Raw genomic sequence first — 27,121 nt, 5'->3', positions numbered from 1 at the left:
CTCCTGATAGTTGTTGGCTTTTCAGTTTATCTGGGAAATGTATTTCCGGATGAAATGGACTACTTGCGTTGTGCAGCAGGTTCAGTAAGGACAATTTCAATGTGATTGTTTTTAGCTTTGTTACTTTAATCCCGTGAAGTTGATAATACAACTTGTACAGATGTTACGATTTTAAAAAAACTTTACAAGCAAAATTATTAAATAGTATTTTGTGTCAATTAGCATTTTAACTACATGACCTATATAACCAAATTTCATTCATTTGTGTTTTTTGAAGTTATTTATTCATTGAAATTAAAATGCATCCTGTATTTAGCATTATTATTCCAAATTACTTGTTGGGTATTGATTTTTATGTTATTTTATGATATTTTTATGCTAAGCAAAGTTTTGAATGCTAATTCTGGGAAATTAAACATTTTTTTTTCACTTTTTCTTATCCAATGTTTTTGACAAATCTTCTCTGGGTAAATATGGGTGAAATTCAGATCAAGTTTACTATTTTCGGTGGCACAGCACGCCTTCTCTCCACCTTCAAAAAACAATCCCTTGTGAGTTTTTGCTCTTCCTGCTCCTGCCAACCTTAAGGTCTGCCAATTTCTCCTACTTTTAAGATTGCGGGTGGAATTCCCCTGCGCCCCCGTTGGTGGGTTCAGTGGCAGCCGGGAGGGAGAATTTTGGGAGGAGGCCCAGAAATCAGTTTGATGCCAGCGTGAATTTACAGCTGGATTGATCGCTGGTGCCATTGGATTGGGAATCTTGCTGGAGGCCGGTGTGAAACTCATTTGCATCCTTGTAATGGAATGCCAGTGAAGGCCCGACCACCCATGCCAGGTTCTTTGTGGCACCAGGAGGAAAACACGGCAATATGAATCGCGTTTGTAGCAACGTGGCATACAGATGCTGGGACTCACCTGAACAATGCTTGGGGTTGGAGGCGACAGCAACCCTAGAACCCAGAACACCACAACTGTGGATGTGGGAAGCATCTACAGGTGGATCTTCCAGATTCGGTGTCCTAGAGGGGGCCCATTTTCCAGCTGCAGAATGTTCTTGGAGTTCCAACTTCTTTCCCAGGAGATACATCTTCCTGCCCAAGGCCAATTTGAATTTTCAGAAGGCCCACCTTCTTCCTTCAATAGTGGGTTAGTGATATTGGGCGTCTTTTCAATATGGCGCCTGGATAGGATGGCAGACTATGGGCCATCAAGCCTGCCCCACCACACACTATGGTCTAAAACACCTGGTTGCATAATGAATGAGGCCGGGGCCGGAAGATTGGGTGTGTTTTCCTGTCGGCCTCTGCAATGGGAAACACTCCATGTTCCTGATCCTACCATGGGACTTAGTCCCCAGATGGGAGAATTCTGGCCCGTGACTCTTCAGGAACTGGATTAAGACTGTTCCAAATTGATTTCAAATCCATCTTTTCAGCTGGTACAGAGAGAGAAATTGAGAGAAAACAGAGATTTTTAATCTTCTAGATAATGTACACGTTTTATCAGAATAAAACCTGGGGCAGCACGGTGGTTAGCACTGCTGCCTCACAGCGCCAGGGATCTAGGTTCAGTTCTGGCCTCGGGTCACTGTCTGTTTGGAGTTTGCACATTCTCCCTGTGTCTGGGTGGGTTTCCTCTGGGTGCTCCGGTTTTCTCACTCAGTCCAAAGATGTACAGGTTGGGTGGATTAGCCATGATAAATTGCCCTTTAGTGTCCAAAGATATGTAGGTTGGGGGGGAATTAGTGGGGTAGATACACGGGGTTACGGGGATAGGGCTTGGGAAGATGCTCTGTTGAAGAGTTGGTGCAGATCTGATGGGCCAATGGCCTCTTTCTGCACAGTAGGGATCCTATGATTCTAATACAAATAAATGATTGGATTATTTTCCAAATGCAGCATTGCAACAAAATATTGACAAAATAATTATTCTGTTCAAGTTTGTTTTTGTATCAGGCATTTTTTGCAAATGTATTGCTGACGGTTGAAGTGTTAACTTATTTTATCTTAAAATTAGTTTTTTAATTGTTTTTTTTTCCTCCCAGTGTATTCCTGCAGCGGTTGTGAGTTTTGCAGTAGCTAAAAGAAGAGTTAATGCAGTAGGTACAACATTATGAATTATGTTTCATCAGTTATATTTTTGTATAGCTTAATGAATACAATTGCAGAATCTAAACAAGATTATTTTCTTTAGATGCCACACTTCCAGCTTCTGTTTATCTCAACGTTTGCTATCACGACAACTTGCATGATCTGGTATGGGTGCAAGCTTGTTCTCAATCCAGCTGCATTAAACGTAAGCTTCTCTTTTACTTCTTGTTACGATGTGCATCGCTCATTCATGTAATTTTTTATTTTTAAAAACTGGGAAAATCATTGGCATGCGGCAATGATTAGACAATACTGTCAAATAAGAAGTTAAAGGATGTTAACTAATTAAGGTTCATAACATTCATTTTACGATTTGATGTTTTATCCTGTGTGTTTGACTATCTATAATATTTAGCATCATAGAATCCTACAGTGCAGAAAAAGGCCCATTCGGCCCATCGAGCCTGCACCAGCAACAATCCCACCCAGACCCTATCCCCATAACCCCATGCACTTACTCTGCTAGTCCCCCTGACACTAAGGGGCAATTTAACATGGCCAATCCACCTAACCCTGCACATCTTTGGACTGTGGGAGGAAATCGGAGCACCTGGAGGAAACCCACGTAGACACGGGGAGAACATGCAAAATCCACACACACAGTTACCAGAGGTTGGAATTGAACCCCGATCCCTGGCGCTGTGAGACATCAGTGCTAACCACTGTGCTGCCCAAATATGCTCTTTGAATTTTTGGATGTGATGCATTCATTCTGCATTTGTCCAGGCTTTGTGTCTATGGGGATTGTCAGTGACTGCTATTTTCTTGATGATGTTCACAAGAGAAAATTGTTGCGGAAGTCTTACTGTTAAAAGATCTACAGTCAGCAGCTGGAATATTCTATATTGAGTATATGTATACTTTAATATCTAGCAAAGAAATCACTGGTAAACAATTTATTAATACGAGGCAATGAGCAAAACAATTAATCCCCTGAAGGGGATTCGCCAGCCCTGTCAGACGGCCTGCGGGAATCCCGATGCCCCGCTGAATGGGGCGTCAGCCAAAATCGGGATTCCTGCCAGGCGTGAAGGCAATCTGGGTTCACCTGACCTGCCCTTCTAGACCTAATTGGCTGAAAATTATGCAAACTCGCTATTTATAATGCAATTAGACAGCCCATTCAGTGGCCTCCCGCCATGCAACCTTCTCCCCAGTGGGTAATGCACTGAGTGGGCTTTGGTGCTGCTAGTGACCAGCGTAGACCCGGCATATTGGACCCTGAGGTGGGGTCAAGGAGGTAGGTTCAGTTGCCATTTTCCCCTCTGTCACTGTCAGGCTGCAGAGAGAAGGTTCCCCAATGGTCATGGGGGTTGGGTCAGCTCGGGTTGAGGGCAAGGGGTTGGTCTCAGCACTGTCTCTTGCAATGGGGTTCCCATGGCTGGATTATCCCTTCTAACCCTGTCAGACCTGATGATCAGTTCTGGCATGGTCATTTCAAGCTGCTCTCTGCTCAACATCTTCATTCCAGCCTGCTATCTATGAGAGCTTTGAAGTGGCCTGGTCACTTTAATCTCCATGCCTCCTGGTAATGTGACAGGCTTTTAAATCACAGCAGTACTCCATTCTGCATCAGGGATTTCCCTTTTTCTCTCAAAAGCTGCAGGTGTGAGCAGACACTTTTGAAGTCCTCTGACAGAGAGGAGATGTGACTTTCACTGGGGGAGGTTTCCTTCTCCACAGCTATTCACTCAGCCACATCTTATTCACACAATTTTTAATCTGAAGTCTCTGAACCTTCCTAGAAAGCACAGAGTCTTTTAAATACCTTCCAATCCTTTGGAAATCTTTATTTCCATTCAATTTCAATCCAGGCCTATTAACTCTAATTTGATTGACAGCGCAATGGTTTTTACTCAGCATGCAGGTGTTGCCCTGGTGCTTGTGTTGTGCGGGAGCAGGGTTGCTCCAGTGCTTGTGTTGGAGGGGGGGTTGAGGTTGTCCGGTGTTTGTCCTGTTGCTTGTGTTGGTGAAGGCAGGGTTGCCCTGGTGCTTGTGTTGTGGGAGGGGGGTTGCGGTTGCCTCGGTGCATGGCCCGATGCTTGTGTTGGTGGAGTGAGTAGGTGTTGCCCTGGTGCTTGTGTGGGGAAGGGGGGGGGGGAGGGGGGTTGCCCGGTGCTTGCGCTGGGGGAGGGGTGTGTTTCCCCGGTGCTTGTGTTGGGGGAGGGGGGTGTTGCCCCGGTTCTTGTGTTGGGGGAAAGGGTGTTGCCCTGGTGCTTGTGTGGGGAAGGGGGTTTGCTCCGGCACTAGTGTGGTGGGGGATTGCCCCAGTACTTATGTGGGGAAGGGGGTTTGCTCCAGCGCTTGTGTGGGGAAGGTGGTTGCCCAGGTGGTTGTGGAGGGGGTCCCCTGTGTCTGAGAGGTTCGAGGGAGTTTTGTTTAAATGCAGATTGGGGTGCCCTTTCAAAACAGCGCCCTGATCTCTGTGGAGTCCGTGTTGGTGTTACAAACACTGTACTATACAATAAAAGATTTAATTATTCTTTGTGTTGTAGCAAATTCCAGTTCCCCAATTGAATCACCTAAACTTTAAATGCTGTAACTAGAAATCAAAATGGCCGTGGTTAGCAAATGAAAATCCTGTCTGTTCAAAGTCTTTTGACCTGTGTGCTGATTGGACATTGGCATCTCTTTTTAGAACAGTATTTGTTATATATTTATTTATAAGGACAATAATCCACCTTATTTCTTTGTAGAAAGTGTAATACACATCGGGATTCACCAGGCACAAGCCCCACGAGCAGAATTCCCCTGTTTTCAGGCTAAGTGCTCAAGCCATCAGGAAAACAGTGCTTCTCACTCATGTTGGCAGCGTCTGTCAGGTGGGATTCACCCTCCTGAAAGATGCTATTGAGATCATCTCGGGGAACCTGCCAGCCAGTCCCGCTGTTCAGAGAGCAGGGTGCCATTTTTAAAGAATGCCCCCGATCCCCGCTCGGAGACAGGCCCCCGTGCCCCCAAAAAATGAAATGCTGATTCACCACCGCACCCCCCCCCCCTGCCCCCCAGATCAGTGGAGCACCATTAACCCCTCACCAAAGGAAAAAGCGGTTTGCAAAGGAGAGAGTTAAATCACTTAATCCTTTAGAAGAAGCCACTGCCAGATAAAGCTTAGAATGTTTGCAAACATTGCAGTTAGGAGCAATGGAGGTACTTGAGATGCATTCAAGTGTGAAGGGAAATGTAAATAAACACAGCTGACTGGAGTGTGAGTAGCAATCCATCAAGTTGCCAATGGCGTCTCTTTCAAAACAATGCATGTTGAAATTGACAGATCAAAGGTTTCCAATGGAATAAAGAAGGTTTCAGCTTGCTGGGAAGCCTTAGAGACTTTAAATCAAAGCTGAGTGAATACATTGGGGTTGAGCGCACAACTGTACAGAATGGAATCCCTCTCCCCCCGCCCCCCCACCCAGGAAAGTAACATCTTCTCTCTCTCAGAGGACTTCAAAGGGGTTTGCTCACACTTGCAGCTTCTGAAAGGAAAGTCTCTGTAGCAGAATGGAGTGCTGCAATGATATTAAAGGCTGCCAGGTGACCAGGGGGCATGGAACCTGAGGGGGATGGGGGCCTGCATGGGGGGTTCTGAGAGGGTCTGGGGGGGTGTGGTCAGGTCGGGTCACCCTCATGTCTGCATGGTGTATGGTGTTGATGGGGGGGGCGGGGGGGAGGGAAAGGATGCCCCTCCATTGAGGGGTTGGTTGATGCCCCATTCTGTGGGGCATCAGGATTCCTGTGGGCCATCTGCTGAGGCTGAAGAATCCTGCCCCGTATTTCAGATTAAATTTAAACCAAACATATCCCACTGAAAAGAAAATTTGAAAAGTGAGTGAGTTAGCACACAGCTGCTACATGCACGACAGGGACACCCTCAGTACAGGGGCACCCTCAGTACAGGGGCACCCTCAGTACAGGGGCACCCTCAGTAAAGTGTACAGATGTCAAAACTTCTCATATTGCCTTCAAAGCTGCTCTAAAAACACTGTGCAATGTAAAAGTGTCTATGTAGTTTATCTCCAGTTAGTATAAACAGGGCTGTTTCAATTGAAGTTCACTGCTCAAATTGCATATATTGTTCGAGTTTCTTCAGTTCACACACAGCTTCTTGTGTTCAAAGGATCTATTTTCAGTTTGTAGGACAATTAGTCACCGAGGTAATTTGTTCTCCCTGTATCTTCATGCGCATGCACATTCTCCCACTTGAAAACACAGACGTAACAGAACCAAGCTCAGACTATACAGTAAAGTACTGACACAAAATAGGCTCCACTGGCACAGACCACAATGAAAGTCATTCATGCAAATTTGATACAAGGTTCCTGGAATTGTCTTGACAAAAAGCAAATTGTAAATGGGGAAACTCCAGGATCGAAACAATTTCTAATCACGTAGATAACCCTATTTCAGTGCAAGCAGGATTGCAACAGCTCGTACACAAGCAGTGGAGAAAGCCGATGTGATGTTTGGCAGGTCAGCTCACTTTCATAATCATGGGTGGCACAGTGGTTAGCACTGCTGCCTCACAGCGCCAGGGACCCGGGTTCAATTCCTGGCTTGGGTCACTATCTGTGTGGAGTCTGCACATTCTCTCCTTGTCTGCGTGGGTTTCCTCCGGGTGCTCCGGTTTCCTCCCACAGTCCAAAGATGTGCGGGTTAGATGGATTGGCCATGCTAAATTGCCCCTTTGTGTCAGGGGGATTAGCTAGGGTAAATGCATGGGGTTATGGAGATAGGGCTGATCTGGGTGGGATTGCAGTTGGTGCAGACTCGATGGGCCAAATGACCTCCTTCTGCACTGTAGGATTCTATGATTCTATACACATGCAATTTAGCCTTGGTAGTAACTGTTGGAAAGGAGGGACAGAATCACGATTCACCTCCTGAATGTGCTTCCCTCGAGATCTTGTGCTTAGAGGTATTGAGGGTTCTCCACTGTGAAGCTGGGATGAATCCTCAATTCTGGAGCCCTGTTAAAAAATACCTGAGCAGAGGTGGGTCAAGTGGTCGATGCCAGTTTCCTGGCCCAAGCGTTATAGGAACATTATACGGGTGGCACAGTGGTTAGTACTGTTGCCTCACAGTGCCAAGGACCTGGGTTTGATTCCCAGCTTGGATCACTGTCTGTGTGGAGTTTGCACGTTCTCCCCGTGTCTGCGTTGGTTTCCTCCGGGTGCTCCTGTTTCCTCCCACAGTCCAAAGATGTGCGGGTTAGGTTGATTGGCCATAATGAATTGCCCCTTAGTGTCAGGGTGACTAGGAGGGTAAATATGTGGGGTTACGGGGATAGGACCTGGGTGGGATTGTTGTCGGTACAGGCTTGATGGGCTAAATGGCCTCCTTCTGCATTGTAGATCCTATGATTGAAATGAGGAGGAAATGTTCTGACTCACGGCTCCTCTGACAGTGTGAAACTCCCTCAAGACTGTACAGATGTGTCAGGCTTCCGATTGACAAGCAAGAGATGTGGCATTAACTTAATCGCACTGTCTTTATGTGGATTTCCATCACTGTGTTGCGCTCAGGGCACAACTGAAATATAGTCAATTATATTCTCCATGATACCGTGGGATGTATATCATTTTTTTAAAGTTTGACATCCATTATCCCAGTCTGTCCTACTCTTGAGAGATTCCAGTGCAAGTCTTTCATTTGCTAGCACATTGTTTTAATGGCCCAATTGCCCAGTGGGAGAAAGAAGTGTGGTGGGTGGCAGATTGCCTGAGGGTGCAGTTGGTCCACCACCTCCTTGTGTTGGGCCATGAGATGTCTGATAGCCATAGGCTATGTAGATCTGCTGTGTTTGTGTAATTTGTGCAGTTTTCCTAGAACTGCTTTACGTATGAGTGCACTGCTTTGTGTCTTGACATTTTTATAGTTCTTGCTTCCAAGGACCCTGCAGGTTGAAGTTCTGACTGTGGCCGTCTTGCCAGTCAGTGGCAGAGCACTCTGTGTTGTGAAATAGTAATGTTGGAAGATTTGACTTGAAGCAGTGACATATTACTGCAAAGCATGGATAGTGAAATTAGACCTCTGCAGATGTGTCTAGGGTAGATGCAACTTGGTGTCTAGGCAGAAAAAACTATGAGCTTCTGAGCTTAAAATGTGTCTGGCAGCAGAATGGAGGTGGAAGCAGTTTTCAGGCCACAACTGACCGGTCCTACCACTAATCCAGGGTGTGCCAAACATCTGCTGCAGCTGTTCTTGCAGCATAAGACATCAAAATACCCAATGACCAGTTCCATGCATATTAGGCAGAAGGGATATTAATGTTTAGAATGGAAATTTTGGTGGACAGTTCCCCGAGTAAGTATGACAGTTTATCTCTCGATATTATGTAGGTATGGGCAATCAGACAATGCTGGCTGTTGTTCACCAGGCATGTCTTTTTCCATGCATTCCTAGTGAACTCTTGGCATATTGGAAGCAGGAAAGCATCCAATATTAGGCTCAGTCAGACATTCATGGGTCTTGTTTGTGTCATCAGGTCTTTTTGGAGGCAAGTCTTTGGAATGAACCTCCTCGTGTGTTAAGCCACTTCCAAAGGGAAAAATCTGTACTTCTGTCTGTAAATGTGAGGTACAGATTTGCATTTGGTAATCATCATGCACAAAGTCCGTAAGACATAAGACATTGTAGTAGAATTAGGCCATACGGCCCATCGAGTTTGCTTCGCCATTTGATCATATGATATATTTGTCAACCCCATTCTCCCGCCTTTTCCCCGTAACCTTTGATCCCCATACCATTCAAGAAACTATCTATCTCTGACTTAAATATACTCAATGACCTGGCCTCCACAGCCTGAATTCCAAAGATTCACCACCTTCTGGTGGAAGAAATTCCTCCTCATCTCGGTTCTAACGGGTCGTCCCTTTATTCTGAGGCTGTTCTCTCGGATCCCAGTCTCTCCTACATTCCGCATCCACTCTATGCAGGCCTTTCAGTATTCTGTGAGTTTCAATGAGATCCTCCCTCATCCTTCTAAACTCCATCGAGTACAGACCCAGAGTCCTCAGACACTTCTCATACCTCAAGCCTTTCATTCCCTGGATCATTCTCGTGAACCTCCTCTGCCCCCTCTCCAAGGCCAGCACATCCTTCCTTAAATACAGGGCCCAAAATTGCTCACAATATTCCAAATGGGCTGCAGCCAGGTCGGGGGAAAGGATGGTTCATGCGCCAGGCAGCTCCCTAAAAAGTGGGGTCGCAGATAAATTCTGGTAGAGAGGTCAGAAGATGGAGCGACATGCAGGAGAATACTGTTGAGGATGTACACGGAGATGCTGGATTCATTGTCTCGCCTGCCAAACAGCCTCCTGTCACTGTCATGCATCATGGAGAAATCCAGTACCAACTTGGCACAGGACATTATGCAAAGATTCCCTTCTCCACAGTCTCTGCTCCATCTCCCATCTGATATGGTGCATAGCCTGAGATGCTGCAATTACAGCTCCCATATCTGTGGCAGCCTTTGTGTGGGCAGCTCAGCAACTCCTCTATCCTCCCTCTGAGCTTACAAAGACACTCACTACCTGCTAAATTCAGCAGCTCACCACAACACCTCAAAAAAACATTTCTGTTTTCCCAGTGACCTGAAAATAGCTGATAGTGGAAATCAACTCGCCTTCAAGTTGTGTGCCTGGTCCTTCAACTAATTCTATAGAAGTGGACTCTTTACGAATGTTCTTTGGTTGAGTGTCAAGCGAACCTTGAATTGACCTGAGCGGTATGATCTTATAAATCTTGTGTCAGTTGTACAGTTGTTTGATTTCATGATCCGTCCATTTGGGAAGCTTTCAGCAAAGGCACGGCATGCCAGAGTGAATACCCTACCCAGCGAGGGGCACGATGCCAGATGTGGCCAGATGCACCGGGTGCCCCACTCAGCACGCAGCTTCCATAGCACTTGATCCAAATTTCACATTTTAAGTGGGAACTTACACTGTGGCTTGCATTAGTTTTGGCTTGCAGTGGTTAGTGGACTGCAGGCTCTTATTGTAGGCTGGTTGTGGGTTAACTTGAGGTCCTGGCAAGATAGTCTTAAGGACTCATTCATGGTTTTTTTACACAAGGTTGCTTCTCAGTTTCACTCGAGCCAAGAAACTGTTGTTCCAAATGTTATCTGATACCATGCAAGTCAGGACTGGAACAATTGCTTCTCCTGTACGGATGCTAAGTGAGCTCTATGTCATTGTAAAATGTTTCGAGTGCAGAACAATTTAGGAAATCTGCCAGTTATTAATTTAGTTTGGTCTGAAGACCCAAAGCAAACTGGTGATTCAGCATTTGATAACCACATAACTGACCCAGCTTTACAGGAAATAAGATCAAGGGACAGGTTAAAGACCATTCCCTCCCAAGGTGCAGATTGGTCTATTCTTATTCTTATTGCAGCTCCCTGAACATTTCTCAGTCAGCTTCGATTGATGATCGTAGAATCCCTGCAGTGCAGAAGGCGGCCATTCGGCCCATTGGGTCTGCACTGACTCTCTGACAGAGCATCTTACCCAGGCCCACTCCCCGCCCCATCCTTGTAACCCCATGTATCTACCCCGCTAATCTCCCTCACCTACACATGTTGGGACACTAGGGAGCAATTTAGCACGGCCAGTCCACTTAACCTGCACATCTTTGGACTGTGGGAGGAAACCAGAACACCCGGATGAAACCCACGCAAACACGGGGAGAACGTGCAAACTCCACACAGACAGTCACCCAAAGCTGGAATTGAACCCGGGTCCCTGGCGCTGTGAGGTAGCAGTGCTAACCGTACTGCCATATTGCAATGTTGCCAGGATTAGATAGGGTGGATAGTGAGAGCCTTTTTCCTTGGAAGGTGATAGCTAGCACGAGGGGACATAGCTTTAAATTGAGGGGTGATAGATATAGGACAGATATCAGAGGTAGGTTCTTCACTCAGAGAGTAGTAAGGGCGTGGAATGCCCTGCCTGCAGCAGTAGTGGACTCGCCAACATTAAGGACATTTAAATGGTCACTAGGTAAACATATGGATGATATTCGAATAGTGTAGGTTAGATGGGCTTTAGATTGGTTTCACTGGTCGGCGCAACATCGAGGGCTGAAGGGCCTGTACTGCGCTGTAATGTTCTATGTTCAGATGTAATAATATTCACATTTACTGGAGGTTACTGCTGTGATCATGAAGTCCACATCACTATCTTTGACAGATCAATCATGACACAATGTTGACTTGTGTTACAGCATCATTCCCCCTAATGATTACTGGTTTGTTGAAGAATGCAAAATGAAGATGATGAGATTTACTTTAGAATAATAATGGAACCCACAAAAATTCCACCCATTTATTGCAGCAGGGTTATCATTTTTGGTAATGTAATGTTGTTTGGCTGGATTAAATTTAGCTTCAGGTACAGCGTTGAAATAGGACAGAAATGTAATTGACAATCTGTGATATTATGTGTGTGTACATGGCATGTGGCCCAGAATCTGTCAAACTCGGTTGTATTCCTAACGCATATGGAGGATGCAAATCATAGAGTCATAGAGGTTTACAGTATGGGAAAAGGCCCTTCGACACATCTTGTCCACGCTGCCCTTTATTTTTAACCACTAAGCTAGTCCCAATTGCCCGCGTTTGGCCCATGTCCCTCTATACCCATCTTACCCATGCAACTGTCCAAATGCTAGCCAGAGATTTCAAATCATTTGAAAAATGAAAGCTTTAATCAGTTACGTGAGGATTCTTTACTATGTACTTGGGCTAAAACCCAAACAGGTCGACGTTTAACTGAGTTAATTTAATGCATATATATTTTACAATTTATTTTCTTTCATAGATAAACTTTAACCTGGTTTTACTCGTACTCCTGGAAATACTCATGGCCAGTAAAGTCATCCTATCGGCAAGATCTGACACTGACTGCTGTAAGAGAAAGAAAGTAAGTCTTCCAGTTGCCAACTTTGAGATTACTAAAGATGGAATAGTGACTTTCAATTTAAGAATTAGAGCGTACTGAATTTTTCAGATTGCTGCAGCTAACTTAAACCATGTTTGCAGTCCTTTTATTGTTTATAAAATGTGAAATTGAAGCCTGTTTATGAGTATTAAACTCGTGTTAGATTTTAAAGATATTCACTGTTATTTTCATATATACATAGGGGTGGCACAGTGGTTAGCGCTGCTGCCTCACAGCGCCAGGGACCCGGGTTCGATTCCCGGCTTGGGTCACTGCCTGCACGGAGGCTGCACATTCTCCCCGTGTCTGCGTGGGTTCCCTCCGGATGCTCTGGTTTCCTCCCACAGTCCGAATGATGTGCGGGTTAGGTGCATTAGCCGTGCTAAATTCTCCCCCAGCGTACTCGAACAGGCGCCGGAGTGTGGCGACTAGGGGATTTTCACATTCATTGTAGTGTTAATGTAAGCCTATTTTTGACACTATTAAATAAATAAAATACGGCATACAGTGATATGAGGGTAAAGATGCTACTTTGCACTCGAGTAACAGTAAGAATTTTCTGAGACCTCAGTGTTTTATCTTTGGATGTAACTACCTTGTGCTTTAACTTTAGACTGGTTTACCTTTGCCAAATTAATTTGTAGGTCCTGTCATATGATGAAACAGCTTTATTGTGCCACATAAAATTTCCGTCTCGAACCCTGAAGTCCTATTCAGTAAGTATTGTATAAGATCTATAATGCTCCACATTGATTGCTTGTATTAATTAATTGGAGTGAGGTCATGTGTCAAGTGGTGCAGTGGTAGTGCCACTCCCTCTACGCCTGAGATTCTGAGTACAAGTCCCATTTGAGGGCTTAATGACTGTAGAAAAGTTGTGCCTAACGTGGCCGAAGAAGTTGGTTATCAACCTGTAAATCCTTCCAAAATGCCTGATGGTAAGCAGTAAAGAACAGGAGAGTTTTCTGGTCAGCCATGCTGTATAAGGCAGTGGCACACCACTGTGCAAACAATCCAATGGAAGTGCAAATGCCAGTGCCCTCTTAGAGCACGGTGCCTGAAGGAGAATCAATTATTTAGAAAATCTGAATTTAGGAATAATCAATGATGAGAAATCAGTGGATTTAAAAATATGTTGTCAACATATTTTTAAAAATCTTTTGTCATATTGTTGATATGAGTTCTTAGCAGAACTACTTGAAACATTAAGTAACAGCAGAGTGTGCTGTCATACCTGTTCTTAGAAGTTGGGAAAAGAAGACAAGATAAGCAAAGATTTGAGTTTAGATCTGAAAGCTTCTAAAGGAACCATTTACTGATATACAGCTATTATTAGTTACAATGGTTCAAGAACATTAAGACCAATAGTATTACATAGAATCAATATCTCAATCCAACAGGTTTATGTTGGTGTTTATATCCCACATAAGGCTTCTCCTTACAATAAGGCCATAAGCAACAAGGGCAGGAGTAGGCCATTTGGTGCATCGATCTTGTTCTACCACCATTCAATAAGATAATGGCCCGAGTGCCACTATCTTTCCTGTCTCCCATGATCCTTGAATCCTGTCAATCAAAAATGTGTCTTACTCAGCCTTGAACATATTCAACGACCCAGCCTCCATTGCTATCCGGTGGAAGAGAATTTCAAAGCCAACAACCCGCTGCGAGAAAAATAAAATCCTCCTTGCTCTGACTTAAATGGAAGACCCTGCCCCCATCATAATTACCCACCAGCAATTAATTCCATCCATTCCCACATTTAAAATATCCCTCGTATGTTAGGATGCGGCCCGCTGTGAATCACTGCAGGGAAGCAGAATTTGAAAAATCAATGTCCTTCCCATTTTTGTCATTATTGTTCCTCGATATTCACTTTTTAAAAAGTGACATTAGAACATCTTAAGAAGTAATGTTCACCTTGAGTCCAACGCTTCGTATCTTCTCAAAACTGGAAACCCCTCATATCTATTGCTATCCTTTGCGTACTGCTGTCTTGTTCTAAGCGGCATTTGTAATAGGAAAGGAACAGCCCTGTTCAAGTCATGACTACAATACCTCCATAAGAATCTTTAACCTTTTCAATTATCCATTTACCAGATTAATATTCTTCTCATATGCTGTGGGAATGGGGCTGGTAACCTTGTAAAAAAATTTACACTTTACTTCTTTCAAATTGGTCTCAGAATGACTCATTTGAGCTGGTTACATTTATGTTGGATGAAATCAGCACAGGAATTGTCTGTTGGAGGGACTATTTAGGTAAAAGATTGGATAATTGTTGATTTCTGATGCTGGCTGATTAATTTGTATAAATGCTCCAAGGTACTACACCAGTGTGTGATTGACACAAAACATGATGACAAATTCAGTTGTTAACTATTAATATGTCTGTGCCATGTTAATAATATGCAAATGATAATATGCAAAGATTTCAGTCTTCAGCAGCATTGCTTCTATTAGAGCCAGCTCGGGGGCGGCACAGTGGCACATTGATAAGCTCTGCTGCCTCATAGTGCCAGGGACCCAGGTTCGATTCTGGCTTGGGTCACTGTCTGTGCAGAGTTTGCACATTCTCCCCATGTCTGCGTGGGTTCCCTCAGGGTGCTCCAGTTTCCTCCCACAGTCCAAAGATGTGCTGGTTAGGTGCATTGGCCATGCTAAATTCTCTCTCAGTGTACCCGAATAGGTGACGGAGTGTGGCGACTAGGGGATTTTCACAGTAACTTCATTGCATTGTTAATATAAGCCTACTTGTGACACAAATAAATAAATAGAAATTGCATGGCACTGTAAATAATGCTGAAAAAGCCAATGAAATCATGCATTAACTATGAAAATTATGTCACGCTTTCTTTGAATGTCCGCAGGTAGTTGAAGTGATTGTGGCAATTTGTGCAGTTTTTGGTGGAATTATTGCCCTGAACATGGGTGCTTTGGTTCCTGGACCTTACCTATCTGTGACATTCTTTTGGATTTTGGCTGCAGTAAGTTCATCTAAAATTTGATAATGTTTGCATGAATTTTGTGTTGTCATAGTTAACTGAATAGTATTGTGAAACTTGGAATTGATTTTGAACAAGCAAAGTTTTTTATTTTAAATTCAGCTCTAAAAACTGTAAGATTGTAACAATTGTATCAGACTTTGGTCAAGCAAGCTATTTTTCTGCTGAATAAATTAACCTAGATATTTATATTTGCTTACCTTTGCATCAACCATTACTTTATTAACTCAATTAAGAGAAGGGACATGATTCATATGTAATTGATATTATAGGATAACATCTTAAAAGGGTTTACACTACTTTCAAATTGGTCTGTGTGACATTCCTTTGAGGTGGATGCAATAATACACGGTCAACTCGGTGATTTGATTTATTATTGTCACATGTATTAGTATACGGTGAAAAGTATTGTTTCTTGCGTGCTATACAGACAAAGCATACCATTCACAGAGAAGGAAAGGAGAGAGTGCAGAATATAATGTTACAATCATAGCTAGGGTGTAGAGAAAGATCAGTTCAATATATGGTAGGTCCATTCAAAAGTCTGATGGCAGCAGGGAAGAAGCTGTTCTTGCGTTGGTTGGTACGTGACCTCAGACCTTTGTATCTTTTTCCCAACGGCAGAAGGTGGAAGAGAGAATGTCCGAGGTGCGCACTCTCTTCCAGGAATTGTCTGGCGTACGTTTTAAATTGGAGGGGATAGTTAGGTAAAATATTGGATGAACGTAAAGATCTTCATCCTGAGATAAAGTGCATTGCTTTACAAAAGTGTTGACTGAAAACTGGTTTGATGAGATTTTATATTTGTGCACAGTCTAGGGTTTCCTCTGCATTTTCATCCGGATACATTTGTAAGCTCGCCAGCTGACTGCGAGGGTATTGTATTGTGTTGTTCCCCACAAAGTGGGACCCGACATAGAATGTCCAAATCTGCTTTTGTTGTAGCCATCACTTGGCGGGGGGCAAATGTGGAGGGTTCCTCTTTAGACTCTTAGACTAGTTTTTTCATGTTTTCCCAAATTATTTTGGTTTCATCTTGGGCCTGGCAGCTCAGAAAGAAAGCCATTTCACTCCAGCAATGCTTCAAGCTCCATCAGAGACCCACTAAAATTCCTGCACTATTTTCATATACTCCCATTTTATATATTGATTGGTGCAATGAAGAAGCTTCACTTGGCTTTTAAAAAATCTGTTCAGCTACTTCACATTATATACATTGAAAGCAACTACCATTGATTACATTTCTTATTTCTTGAAGGAATCAAATTCCACTTGTAAAGTTTCCCCGCTTCTCATATATCTGTGATGAAGATATATTTCTTCAAACGTTCAAAGTTTACTAATGTCTCTTCTGGTCAAAGTAAAAAGAAAGCCTTTCAGAATGAGATTTTAGGTACAACATTAAAGTGGAAGATCAGTTCCATGAAGTGAATTCTTTGCAGGAATGCACGGTGACAGAGTGGTTAGCACTGCTACCTCACAGCACTGGGGACAGGAGTTCAATTTCTGGCTTGGATCACTGTCTGTGCGGAGTCTGTATGTTCTCCTCGTGTCTGCGTGGGTTTCCTCCGTGTGCTCCAGTTTCCTTCCACAGTCCAAAAGATGTGCTGGTTAGGTGCATTGGCCATGCTAAATTCTCCCTCAGGCGCAGGAGTGTGGCGACTAGGGGATTTTCACAGTAACTTCACGGCAGTGTTAATATAAGCCTACTTGTGACACCAATTAATAAATAAACTTTAAAACTTTAAACCCTGTTCAACTCCCCACTTCTCTCAATCTCAAACCACTTTGTGTGAGGAGGTTCAACTTCTTTCAATAAAAATTGTCACTTTTCTTAATTGGTCAATTTTAAAATGAGAAAAATGGGTAAAATGAGATAAAGCACTTCTGAACTTCAGTTTTCTGGTGATTTCAATTAAGACTTAACGCAAGCTTTTTCATGATTGCTTCTTCCAGTGTTTTCCTGGCGCTATCGCAAGCCACGTGGCAGCTGAATATCCCAGCAAGTTCTTGGTATGTAGTTAACTAATGCGCTGAATTTCTATTATTCAGTACCCTTCAGTTTTATTATGAGAACAGCTTTAGGATCAAAGCTTTTTGGTGCAATGTTGTATGCTACAGCAACGTAAGTTGGGAGCCAAGGTGTGGGCCTAGAAATTTGGCAGCATTCCCTAGATCTGCATGGTGAGGCGCAAGCTATTTTGGATCTTGAGCTTCATTAATATTGAAGCAGCAAGTTGCAAAGAATACCAGGCAGCTGCCTGGTGAAATGTGATGTAAGCTCAAGCTGTTGCATGCCAATGGCAGCCATCAGGTTAGTTGCTAAAGGAGACTGGTGGCACAGTGGTTAGCACTGCTGCCTTACAGCGCCAGGGACCCAGGTTCAATTCTGGCCTTGGGTGACTGTCGGTGTGGAGTTTGCACATTCTCCCCGTGTCTGTGTGGGTTTCCTTCGGGTGCTCCGGTTTCCTCCCACAATCCAAAGATGTGCAGATTAGGTGGATTGGCCATGCTAAATTGTCCCTTAGTGTACCAAGATGTATAGGTTAGTGGAATTAGCGGGTTAGATATATGGAATTACAGGGCCGGGGTAAGATGCTTTGGAGAGTCGGTGCAGACTAGATGGGCTGAATGGTCTCATTCTGCACTGTAGAGATCCTTCGAAGATACTTGTGGGAGTCAGTGAGACCAGAAAGGCTTGTGTGATCGGGAGTTGTGTTTGACCTGCTCGCAGAGCATGTTGTGCAGATCAACTAGTTCCCAAAGTACCTTATTCTATATTAACCATGCTCTGGATAATTCCAAGACTCAATTCCTGACACTACTATTAGTTTGGTTCTAATATTATTTTGCTACAGTAGAGAGGAAAAGATAGCATTGCTATCTATTTGAAGTACTGCTATGAGTGAGAGATGGAATTTGGTTTGAAATGACAGGAATTATTACTTCGTAAAGAAGCAATCATCTCAGATCACCCTTAACTAAGAGGGAATTAAGCATTAGTATAATGCCTTTAAAAGTCAGATAATTGAAAATAGGTATGAACAAAGAACAAAGAAAATTACAGCACAGGAACAGGCCCTTCGGCCCTCCAAGCCTGCACCGACCATGCTGCCCGACTTAACTAACATCCCCTACCCTTCCGGGGACCATATCCCTCTATTCCCACCCTATTCATGTACTTGTCAAGACGCTCCTTAAAAGTCACTACCGTACCCGCTTCCACTACCTCCCCCGGCAACGGGTTCCAGGCACCCACTACTCTCTGTGTAAAAAATCTGCCTCGTACATCTCCTTTAAACCTTGCCCCTCGCACCTTAAACCTATGCCCCCTCGTAATTGACTCTTCCACCCTGGGAAAAAGCTTCTGACCATCCACTCTGTCCATGCCTCTCATAATCTTGTAGACTTCTATCAGGTCTCCCCTCAACCTCCGTCGCTCCAGTGAGAACAAACCAAGTTTCTCCAACCTCTCCTCATAGCTAATGCCCTCCATACCAGGCAACATCCTGGTAAATCTTTTCTGTACCCTCTCCAAAGCCTCCACATCTTTCTGGTAGTGTGGCGACTAGAATTGAACACTATATTCCAAGTGCAGCCTAACTAAGGTTCTATAAAGCTGCAATGTGACTTGCCAATTTTTAAACTCAATACCCCGGCCGATGAAGGCAAGCAGGCCGTATGCCTTCTTGACTACCTTCTCCACCTGCATTGCCACTTTCAGTGACCTGTGTACCTGTACACCCAGATCCCTTTGCCTATCAATACTCTTAAGGGTTGTGCCATTTACTGTATATTTCCTATCTGTATTAGACCTTCCTAAATGCATTACCTCACATTTGTCCGGATTAAACTCCATCTGCCATCTCTCCGCCAAGTCTCCAACTGATCTATATCCTGCTGTATCCTCTGATGGTCCTCATTGCTGTCCCGCAAATCCACCAACCTTTGTGTCGTCCGCAAACTTACTAATCAATCCAGTTACATGTTCCTCCAAATCATTTATATATATTACAAACAGCAAAGGTCCCAGCACTGATCCCTGAGGAACACTACTTGTCACAGCCCTCCATTCAGAAATGCACCCTTCCACTGCTTCCCTCTGTCTTCTTTGACCGAGCCAGTTTTGTATCCACCTTGCCAGCTCACCTCTGATCCCATGCGACTTCACCTTCTGCACCAGTCTGCCATGAGGGACCTTGTCAAAGGCCTTACTGAAGTCCATGTAGACAACATCCACTGCCCTACCCTCATCAATCACCTTCATCACTTCCTCGAAAAACTCAATCAAGTTCGTGGGACACAACCTCCCCTTCACAATACGTGAATTAGTGCCTCTCACTAATACGTCCACTTATTTCCAAGTGGAAATAAATCCTGTCTCGAAGAATCCTCCCCAATAATTTCCCTACCACTGATGTAAGGCTCACCGACCTGTAATTACCTGGATTATTCTTGCTACCCTTCTTAAACAAAGGAACAACATTTGCTATTCTCCAATCCTCTGGGGCCTCCCCTGTCGCCAGTGAGGATACAAAGATTTCTCTCAAGGCCCCAGCAATTTCCTCCCTTGCCTCTCTCAGTATTCTGGGGTATTTCCCATCAGGCCCTGGGGACTTGTCTACCTTAATGTTTCTCAAGAACCCCAATACCTCCTCCATTTTGATCTCAACATGATTCAAACTATCTACACGTCCTTTCCCAGACTCATCATTCACCAAGTCCTTCTCTTGGGTGAATACTGACGCAAAGTCCTAATTTAATACCTCGCCCATTTCCTCAGTCTCCACGCATCGATTCCCTCCCTTGTCCTTGAGGGCCAACCCTCTCCCTGGCTATCCCTTGCTCTTTATATATGTATAAAAAGCCTTGGGATTTTCCTTAATCCTGTTGGCCAATGCTTTTTCATGACCCCTTTTAGCCCTTCTTACTCCTTGCTTAAGTTTCTTTCTACTTTCCTTGTATTCCACATTTGCTTCGTGTGTTCCCAGCCTCCTAGCTTTGACAAATGCTTCCTTTTTCTCTTTGACTAGGCTCACAATATCTCTCGTTATCCAAGCTTCCCAAAACTTGCCATATTTATCCTTCATCCTTGCAGGAATGTGCCGGTCCTCAATCCCTATCAACTTACACTTGAAAGCCTCCCACATGCCAGATGTTGATTTGCCCTCAAACATCTGCCCCCAATCTACATTATTCAGTTCCTGCCTAATATTGTTGTAATTAGCCTTCCCCCAATCTAGCACCTTAACTTGAGGACTACACTTATCTTTATCCATCAATACCTTAAAGCTTACTGAATTGTGGTCACTGTTCCCGAACTGCTCCCCTACTGAAACGTCGACCACCTGGCCGGGCTCATTCCCCAATACCAGGTCCAGTATGGCCCTTTCCCTAGTTGGACTATCTACATACTGTTTCAGGAAGCCCTCCTGGATGCTCCAATTAATATTCATAGCCATCAAAAAAATACTGTTTTCATTGACTTTAAGAGGAATCTAATTCAACCATGAGTACCTGTCATGCAATCAAAAAGATTGGATTGGAAGTGTAAGCTAACCTGAAAGTGAGGCACGGAATTAAAATGAGTAATTGTCTCTCAGTGCACTTAAGCTAGTTTATTTCAAACTGTTGACATCATTCTTTGGCATCAGTGTACCTCGACGATATCATTCGCTGTTAAAAAGAATCACGGAAATAAAATAACTGAATAAATAACTGAAATAAAAGGAGTGGTTACAGTGTCATGGATTGAATTTTAAACAACTAATGGTTGATACCCATTGTAAAAGAATAGATCTGGCCATTTGTAGAACTATTATTATAACATTTTCCACAGTATCGACTATTGTAAGTGGGACATTGATAATCTCGTACTAGTCTCAGCAGTTATGTTCTGCTTTGAGAATCAGAGGTTCCAAAACTTTTGATCATTGATGTACGTGTGAAAGATAAATCACAATTGCAGTCTAATGGTCTATACCATAAATATTCTATGTTGCACATATACCCTGTTTAGCATATGGGTTGGATGTTGGATTTTTATCTTGTGAATGATTTCACATTAATAGTGTAAGGCCAGAATTTTCTGACTGTTCACGCCAGCGGGATTTTCCCATCACGCTACAGTGAACGGAGTTTTGGCTTGTCGTCCAAATCTCCATCTTCGCTGCAGTGGGGTCATGGCGTGAGCGGGCGATTAGATGGCACCCTATGTCTTCCTCTAATTATGTACAACACTTTTTTTCACCGTTATTGTTTAGATTGAGGTCCTAATTGCTATAAGCAGTGTCACAACTCCTATGCTATTTACAGCCACCGGATATCTATCCTTCAGCATAATGAAATTCATTAACATCTTTCGACTAAGTTCAACAAGTTTGCGTGTAAGTGTGCCGTCTAAAGAAAAATCTTTATTTTCCGTCATGCAATTCATGCCAAAGCACATCTATAAATATTCAAGATAATGCTAATTATAATACAGGCAAACTGTGGGGTCAATCACAAGGGGCCATAGTTTTAGGATAAGGGGCAGGAGATTCAGAGGGGGTTTGAGAAAAAAAATTGATCCAGAAGGTGGTGAGAATCTAGAATGCACTACCTGGGAAGGTAGTGGAGGCCGCAAACTTTACAACCTTTATAAAGTATTTGGATGTGCACTTGAAACATTATAACTTTCAAAGATATGGGACAAGTGCTGGAAAATGGGATTAGCATGACTTTAATGGTAGTTATTGATGGGCCGAAGGGCCTTTCCTGCACTGTATGACTCTATAGAGCGAATTTTCCCATTCCGTCCACCACAGGAATCGGAGCAGGCAAGGGGTAGACCACGGAAATGTCTGTTGACCTTGAGCGGGATTTTCCGGTTTCGGGACCCTATGGCTCTAATACTGTACTAGGTGTTAGTTATTACCATATTGATAATAGATGCAAATAAAATATTTAGATATTGCTACCTCTTTTTAAGTAGGAGGTCTTGTGGGGCAGTGGAAAGTGTCCCTGCCTCTGAGGCAGAAGCTCCGGGTTTGAATTCCATGCTAGGAGTTGAAGGCCAAGGAAATTGCTTCCATAATGCAGCCAACAGGTTGAGTATCAGCCTGCAGAATCCTTTCAACACACGCCAGTAGCAGGTGGTAAGAGCGGGAGACACTTGGTCAGCTGTGCTTGATGCAGAGTGATGCCCCTCATGCTTAAGCCTCTGGCAACAGGCTAGCGACCTATTTCAAGAAAAACCTCACTGTGGGAACAGATGAAAGTCTATCTTATGCACCAACAGGTGTGGGAAGAGAAACAACAACCTGCACTACAACCCCTTTAAGTGCACATAAATATTGTTGCTCTTAAATAAAGTTTCTCTGGCCATTTGCTATTGTATCTGCAATTAAGATTGATAATAACCACTACAGTAACAGATTTGGAAGTAAAGATAATTTTAGTTTTAAACTTAACACAACTAAATTTTAAAATAGCACAATATATAATTTCCAAAGGAAAGATCCTGGACAATGTTATGTGGCTGGACTTTACTTGTGGACTCAAATTTTCAATATAGAGGAATCATGGAATAGAATCATAGAATCCATACAGTGCAGAGAGAGGCCATTCAGCCCATTGAGCTGCACCAACAATAATCCTACCCAGGCCCTATCCCTGTAACCCGGGGATAGGACCTGCTACTCTCCCTGATGCTAAGGGGGCAATTTAGCATGGCCAATCAACCTAACCCACACATCTTTGGATATAACAGAACCAACAATTATTTGTTAAAAGATTCGGTTATGGCCTGAGACTAAGTTAATTTTGGCTTTCTTAATTAAACCCTTGGTGGACATAAATTGAAACATCGTGGCTAATTATTTGGTAATACATAGCACTCTTGTGTGGGTTATAAATATGCTTAGATGAGAAATGGAAATGAATAACTTTGTTATACTAAAATGGAGATATAAAGCTTTTTGTGATTGGACCCATGCCAAGTTTGTGAAAAGAATGAATTGACGTTGTCTATATTTACTGTGGGACATGGGAAGTAAAGTTTGGCTATTTAAAACAGCTTCACTGTGACGATATGAAAATTTCATTTTGCATTCCACAAGTGACTTACTGGTCATCCTGTTTGGCTCTTTTCAGTCATCTCTTTCCTCCCCTACCAGTAGCTCACTAGCGATTCCCCAGTTAGAAGGATGGAAAAACAAATCACTATCTCTAGAATTCACTGTGCCATTATTGATGGTTGAGCACATTTCTGGGTCTTAAGAGAACATTTGAAGTCTGTTTTTCTCAATAATTATCTCCCTTCCTTTGTTAAAGAGATTGAATCCTATCCCAGGCATTAGTCACACTTGCATTGGTTGCCCTCTGGCACCTTATCAAGGTCACCTTTCACATGGAGCATCAGTAAGTTGTTTAACCGCAGCAATTACAGACGAACCAAATGCTGCTCGCATTCAATATTTGCAAGTGTGTAGGGATCATTCAACAGTCGCTGGTCCAAGAATCCTGGCCGGTATATATATCTGTAAGCTAAAGGCACTAAGATCAGGTGTAGTGTCATACGAATGTCCCAGCTGAGACCAGTTAACTCAACGCATGCTAGATTTAATCCAGTCTCCATGGTTCAACTCTTCAGTGGAGAAACAACCAGAGTCATTCATTGTCAGAGCTCATAGAAACATAGAAGATAGGAGCAGGAGGAGGCCATTTGGCCCTTCGAGCCTGCTCCGCCATTCATCAAGATCATGGCTGATCGTCCAACTCAATAGCCTAATCCTGCTTTCTCCCCATAACCTCTGATCCCGTTCACCCCCAAGTGCTATATCGAGCCACCTCTTGAATACATTCAATGTTTTGGCATCTTTCTATATGGTGGCATAAGTACGCACTAAGAAGAGAGTTACTTTGAAAAAAGATAAAGCTCATCTTTCACATTATTGAAAAGGGTTTAGAGTTGTTTCTGCACTTGGGATTCTAATAGGGAAATCACAGATATACGTGGTCCGTTCTTATGGGTTGAAACATTCATTTCACGTCTCTCCAGAGTTAAGTGATGCTTATGATTAATATTTACCCGTTATATTTCATTTCAACCTGAAAAACAATTGTTGCTGGCTTCTGAAGCATAATTCCCGTGATAACATTGCCTTGAAAGCAACTTTCTCCAATATTATTTCAGCAGTCTTACGATATACTGGTGTTTGTCCTGATGCTTTTGCTGCTGATCCAATCCAGTCTCTCACTTGCCACGGTCATCCACTGCATGAACTACAAGCTTCAGATTAAATATTATGATTCAGCATGGAACATGTCTGACCTCCAAAAGGAGAACTGTAAGACAATTGAGGCAAGTATAAAAATGCACCAACAAGAACTCAGTAAACCAGGACCAGAGTTTTCTGGTTAACCACTTGCCCACCTGTGACAGAAGATCATAGACTGGTAAATACTGCAGTGGAAACCATACTATGGGTGGGATTCTCTGGCCGTTCATGCCAGCGGGAGTTTCTAGTCCCGTCAACACCGTACTCCTGCTGCTGGTTTCCTGGCAGCGTGGGGTGGCTTCAATGGGAAATCCTATTGACCAGTGGGACCAGAGGATACCGCCACCAGCGAACGGCACGCTGCCTCCCGCCACCGAGAAACACCCGGCTGGGAGGTCGGAGAATCCCGCCCAATAAGCTTGTCTCCCTTAAATATTCCGTCACGGTTTCTTTCCTGAAATTTTTTGGATGATATGTTGTTATTTTCCAACATTGCTATGAATAAAAAGCATATCTTGTTTGACTTCATGAGTTGAAATCAATGAATTATTTCCCCACATTTATTGATATTGTACGTTAGGCACTTGCGTTCATTTTATTATTTTCTGTTTTACTAATTAATTATTTTTACAATTGGACTGAAGTGACACTATTTCTTATCTAGATACCCAAAGCCCCAGCAAAGGACTTTGACAAAGACAAGGCATGGAAAGCTGTTATGGTACAGATGGTGCAGTAGCAACTTCTTGGATATGCCTTCAAATAATAGCACCAGTATCTGACATGTACATTTATTTATCAGTTGGTAATTTTAGAACTCTGCATTTTAGCCAACATTAAAACTTTAGATTAGGTAAACAATGTAAATAATGTCATTTATGTCGAATTAAAGAAGTACTTTGGAATCAAATTGACATTGACAAATGGATCAGTAACTTTAAAAAATGTATTTCTTTTGAGTTAACCATTTAATACAATAACATTTTTCACAATATTGGCACTGAAACTTCTAATTTCTTGTAGGCTTCTTTTGGATTGTACACCAGAGTAACTGGAAATAAATAAGTTATATAAATCACCGAAGTTCTAATACACATTGGCAAGCATTAGTTTTTGTTCATTGCTGTATGAAATAAAGAATAAAGCTTGATTAGAGCAATCCAATTCAGAGTGTAATATTTTACATCGATTGACAATTTTCCTGTGTTTTGCAAAACTTTTATGTATGCGTAAGATGTGGGAGTTGCTGGCAAACCAGCATTTAAAAGTTGGTGGTGAGCCATCACCTTGAATCAAAGAAATCCATGTGGTTGTAGGTACTCCCACAGAGCTGTTGGTTAGGGAGTTCAAGGATTTTGATGCAGTGATGATGTGGGAAAAGCAATATCTTTTCACATCAGGAAGGTGTATGGTGAATTAATTGTATGAAATGTGGTTGCATCTGTCTCTTAACAGACTAGCAAAATGTCTGTTCATGAGAGGATTGGCACTAATCAAATTTCCCAGGCAATGATCGGTACAAGATGCCATTATTGTTTTAATAGTTGAGCAACAACTCTTGTCTTCTCTAGTCAGTACTTGGAAGTAACAATTATTGAACATATTAAAGCTCTTTAAAAAGTAAAAGTTTATTTATTCATCACAAATAGGCTTACATTAACACTGCAATGAAGTTACTGTGAAAATCCCCTAGTAGCCACACTCCGGCGCCTGTTCGGGTACACCTGAGGGAAAATTTAGCATGGCCAATGTACTTAATCAACTCGTCTTTTTGGACTGTGGGAGGAAATCCATGCAAACACGAGGAGAATGTGCAAATTTCACAGACAGTGACCCAAGCTGGGAATCGAACCCGGGTCCCTGGAGCTGTGAGGCAACAATGCTAACCACTGTGCCACCATGCCTACCCCATTGATCCTCAGTTTCCCCCTTAGAACCATTTTCAAGTTTTTGCATCTTAATGGGCAGTTTTCTCCCTGTAGTAGGGAGTGGAAGAACATTTTTTGTATTTAGTGCATGCAGTTGTGCTCACATTGGTTTTCAGTTCACTGTAGAGGGCATTCTGTTATTTTGGATTGTCAATGACTGCAACTTCCAGCAAATATTTTTAGAAAATCTGCGGGTAAGTGCAAGTGTACCGACCAGCAGGTGGCATTTACTCTTACTGCATCTTCATTCATTGTAACCATTAAATATATACTGCTGTAATAGATCGCAGAACACATCCAGGTTTCTTTTTATACCTAAATCTGTTAGTACCACAATCCTCTGCTATGTTTGGATCACAGTGATTTACTGTGGCACTGACTTGGGAGCGTTTGATTCCAACACTGGGTTACAGAACTACCAAAAATATTATGCGAAGATAATGAGCAAAATATTCACCCAAAATAAGAAAGGGTTCTGGATCCATTTTCCAAAAAAGCCCACATCCCTCCATTAAGAATATTGCCAGTACTGCTAAATTTGGTAATGTGACAGCAGAATTTGTGAATCAGTTGATGTCTTGTAAGTTATTCCATTATAAAGGTTTTTTGTCTCACTATAGCTTGAATATATTTGTTCCCACCAACAGTAAACAGTTATTAATTAATTCATTAATTATGAATTAATAAACAGGTGCCTCTGTGAATGAAAATTTCAGGGTCACCCTAGCAATAGCAGCGCCTGTAGAAATTTGCTTCATTCCTGTGGCATTCCAGTCTTTCCTGAATTCCTCCAATCTGATCCCGAGATTAGATTTATTGAAGGGAAGTCCACTGAATTTGC

The 27,121-nt window shown here is 42.9% G+C and overlaps 1 protein-coding gene across 1 annotated transcript; it reads left to right on the top strand.

Annotated features, from left to right (window-relative positions):
• Window positions 1-25,506, top strand: mlc1 (modulator of VRAC current 1). Its single transcript, XM_078234721.1, has 10 exons — window positions 1-84; window positions 2,044-2,097; window positions 2,193-2,294; window positions 11,968-12,069; window positions 12,732-12,803; window positions 14,958-15,074; window positions 17,049-17,105; window positions 21,356-21,478; window positions 24,268-24,435; window positions 25,017-25,506. The coding sequence occupies exons 1-10, from the start codon at window positions 55-57 to the stop codon at window positions 25,089-25,091; spliced, it is 900 nt and encodes a 299-aa protein (XP_078090847.1). The 5' UTR covers window positions 1-54; the 3' UTR covers window positions 25,092-25,506.
• The last annotated feature ends 1,615 nt before the right edge of the window (window positions 25,507-27,121 follow it).

This window comes from Mustelus asterias, chromosome 19 (assembly GCF_964213995.1).
Source record: "Mustelus asterias chromosome 19, sMusAst1.hap1.1, whole genome shotgun sequence".
Lineage (NCBI taxonomy): Eukaryota > Metazoa > Chordata > Chondrichthyes > Carcharhiniformes > Triakidae > Mustelus > Mustelus asterias.
The sequence above is the reverse complement of the archived record's forward strand: the minus strand, read 5'-3'. Positions and strand labels throughout refer to the sequence as shown.

Excerpts from the sequence above, each read along its gene's own strand:
- mlc1 (XM_078234721.1), top strand. The coding sequence starts at position 55 with ATGGACTACTTGCGTTGTGCAGCAGGTTCA. Across the intron at positions 85-2,043 it reads TGCGTTGTGCAGCAGGTTCA|TGTATTCCTGCAGCGGTTGT; the intron begins GTAAGGACAATT and ends TTTTCCTCCCAG. Across the intron at positions 2,098-2,192 it reads CTAAAAGAAGAGTTAATGCA|ATGCCACACTTCCAGCTTCT; the intron begins GTAGGTACAACA and ends TATTTTCTTTAG.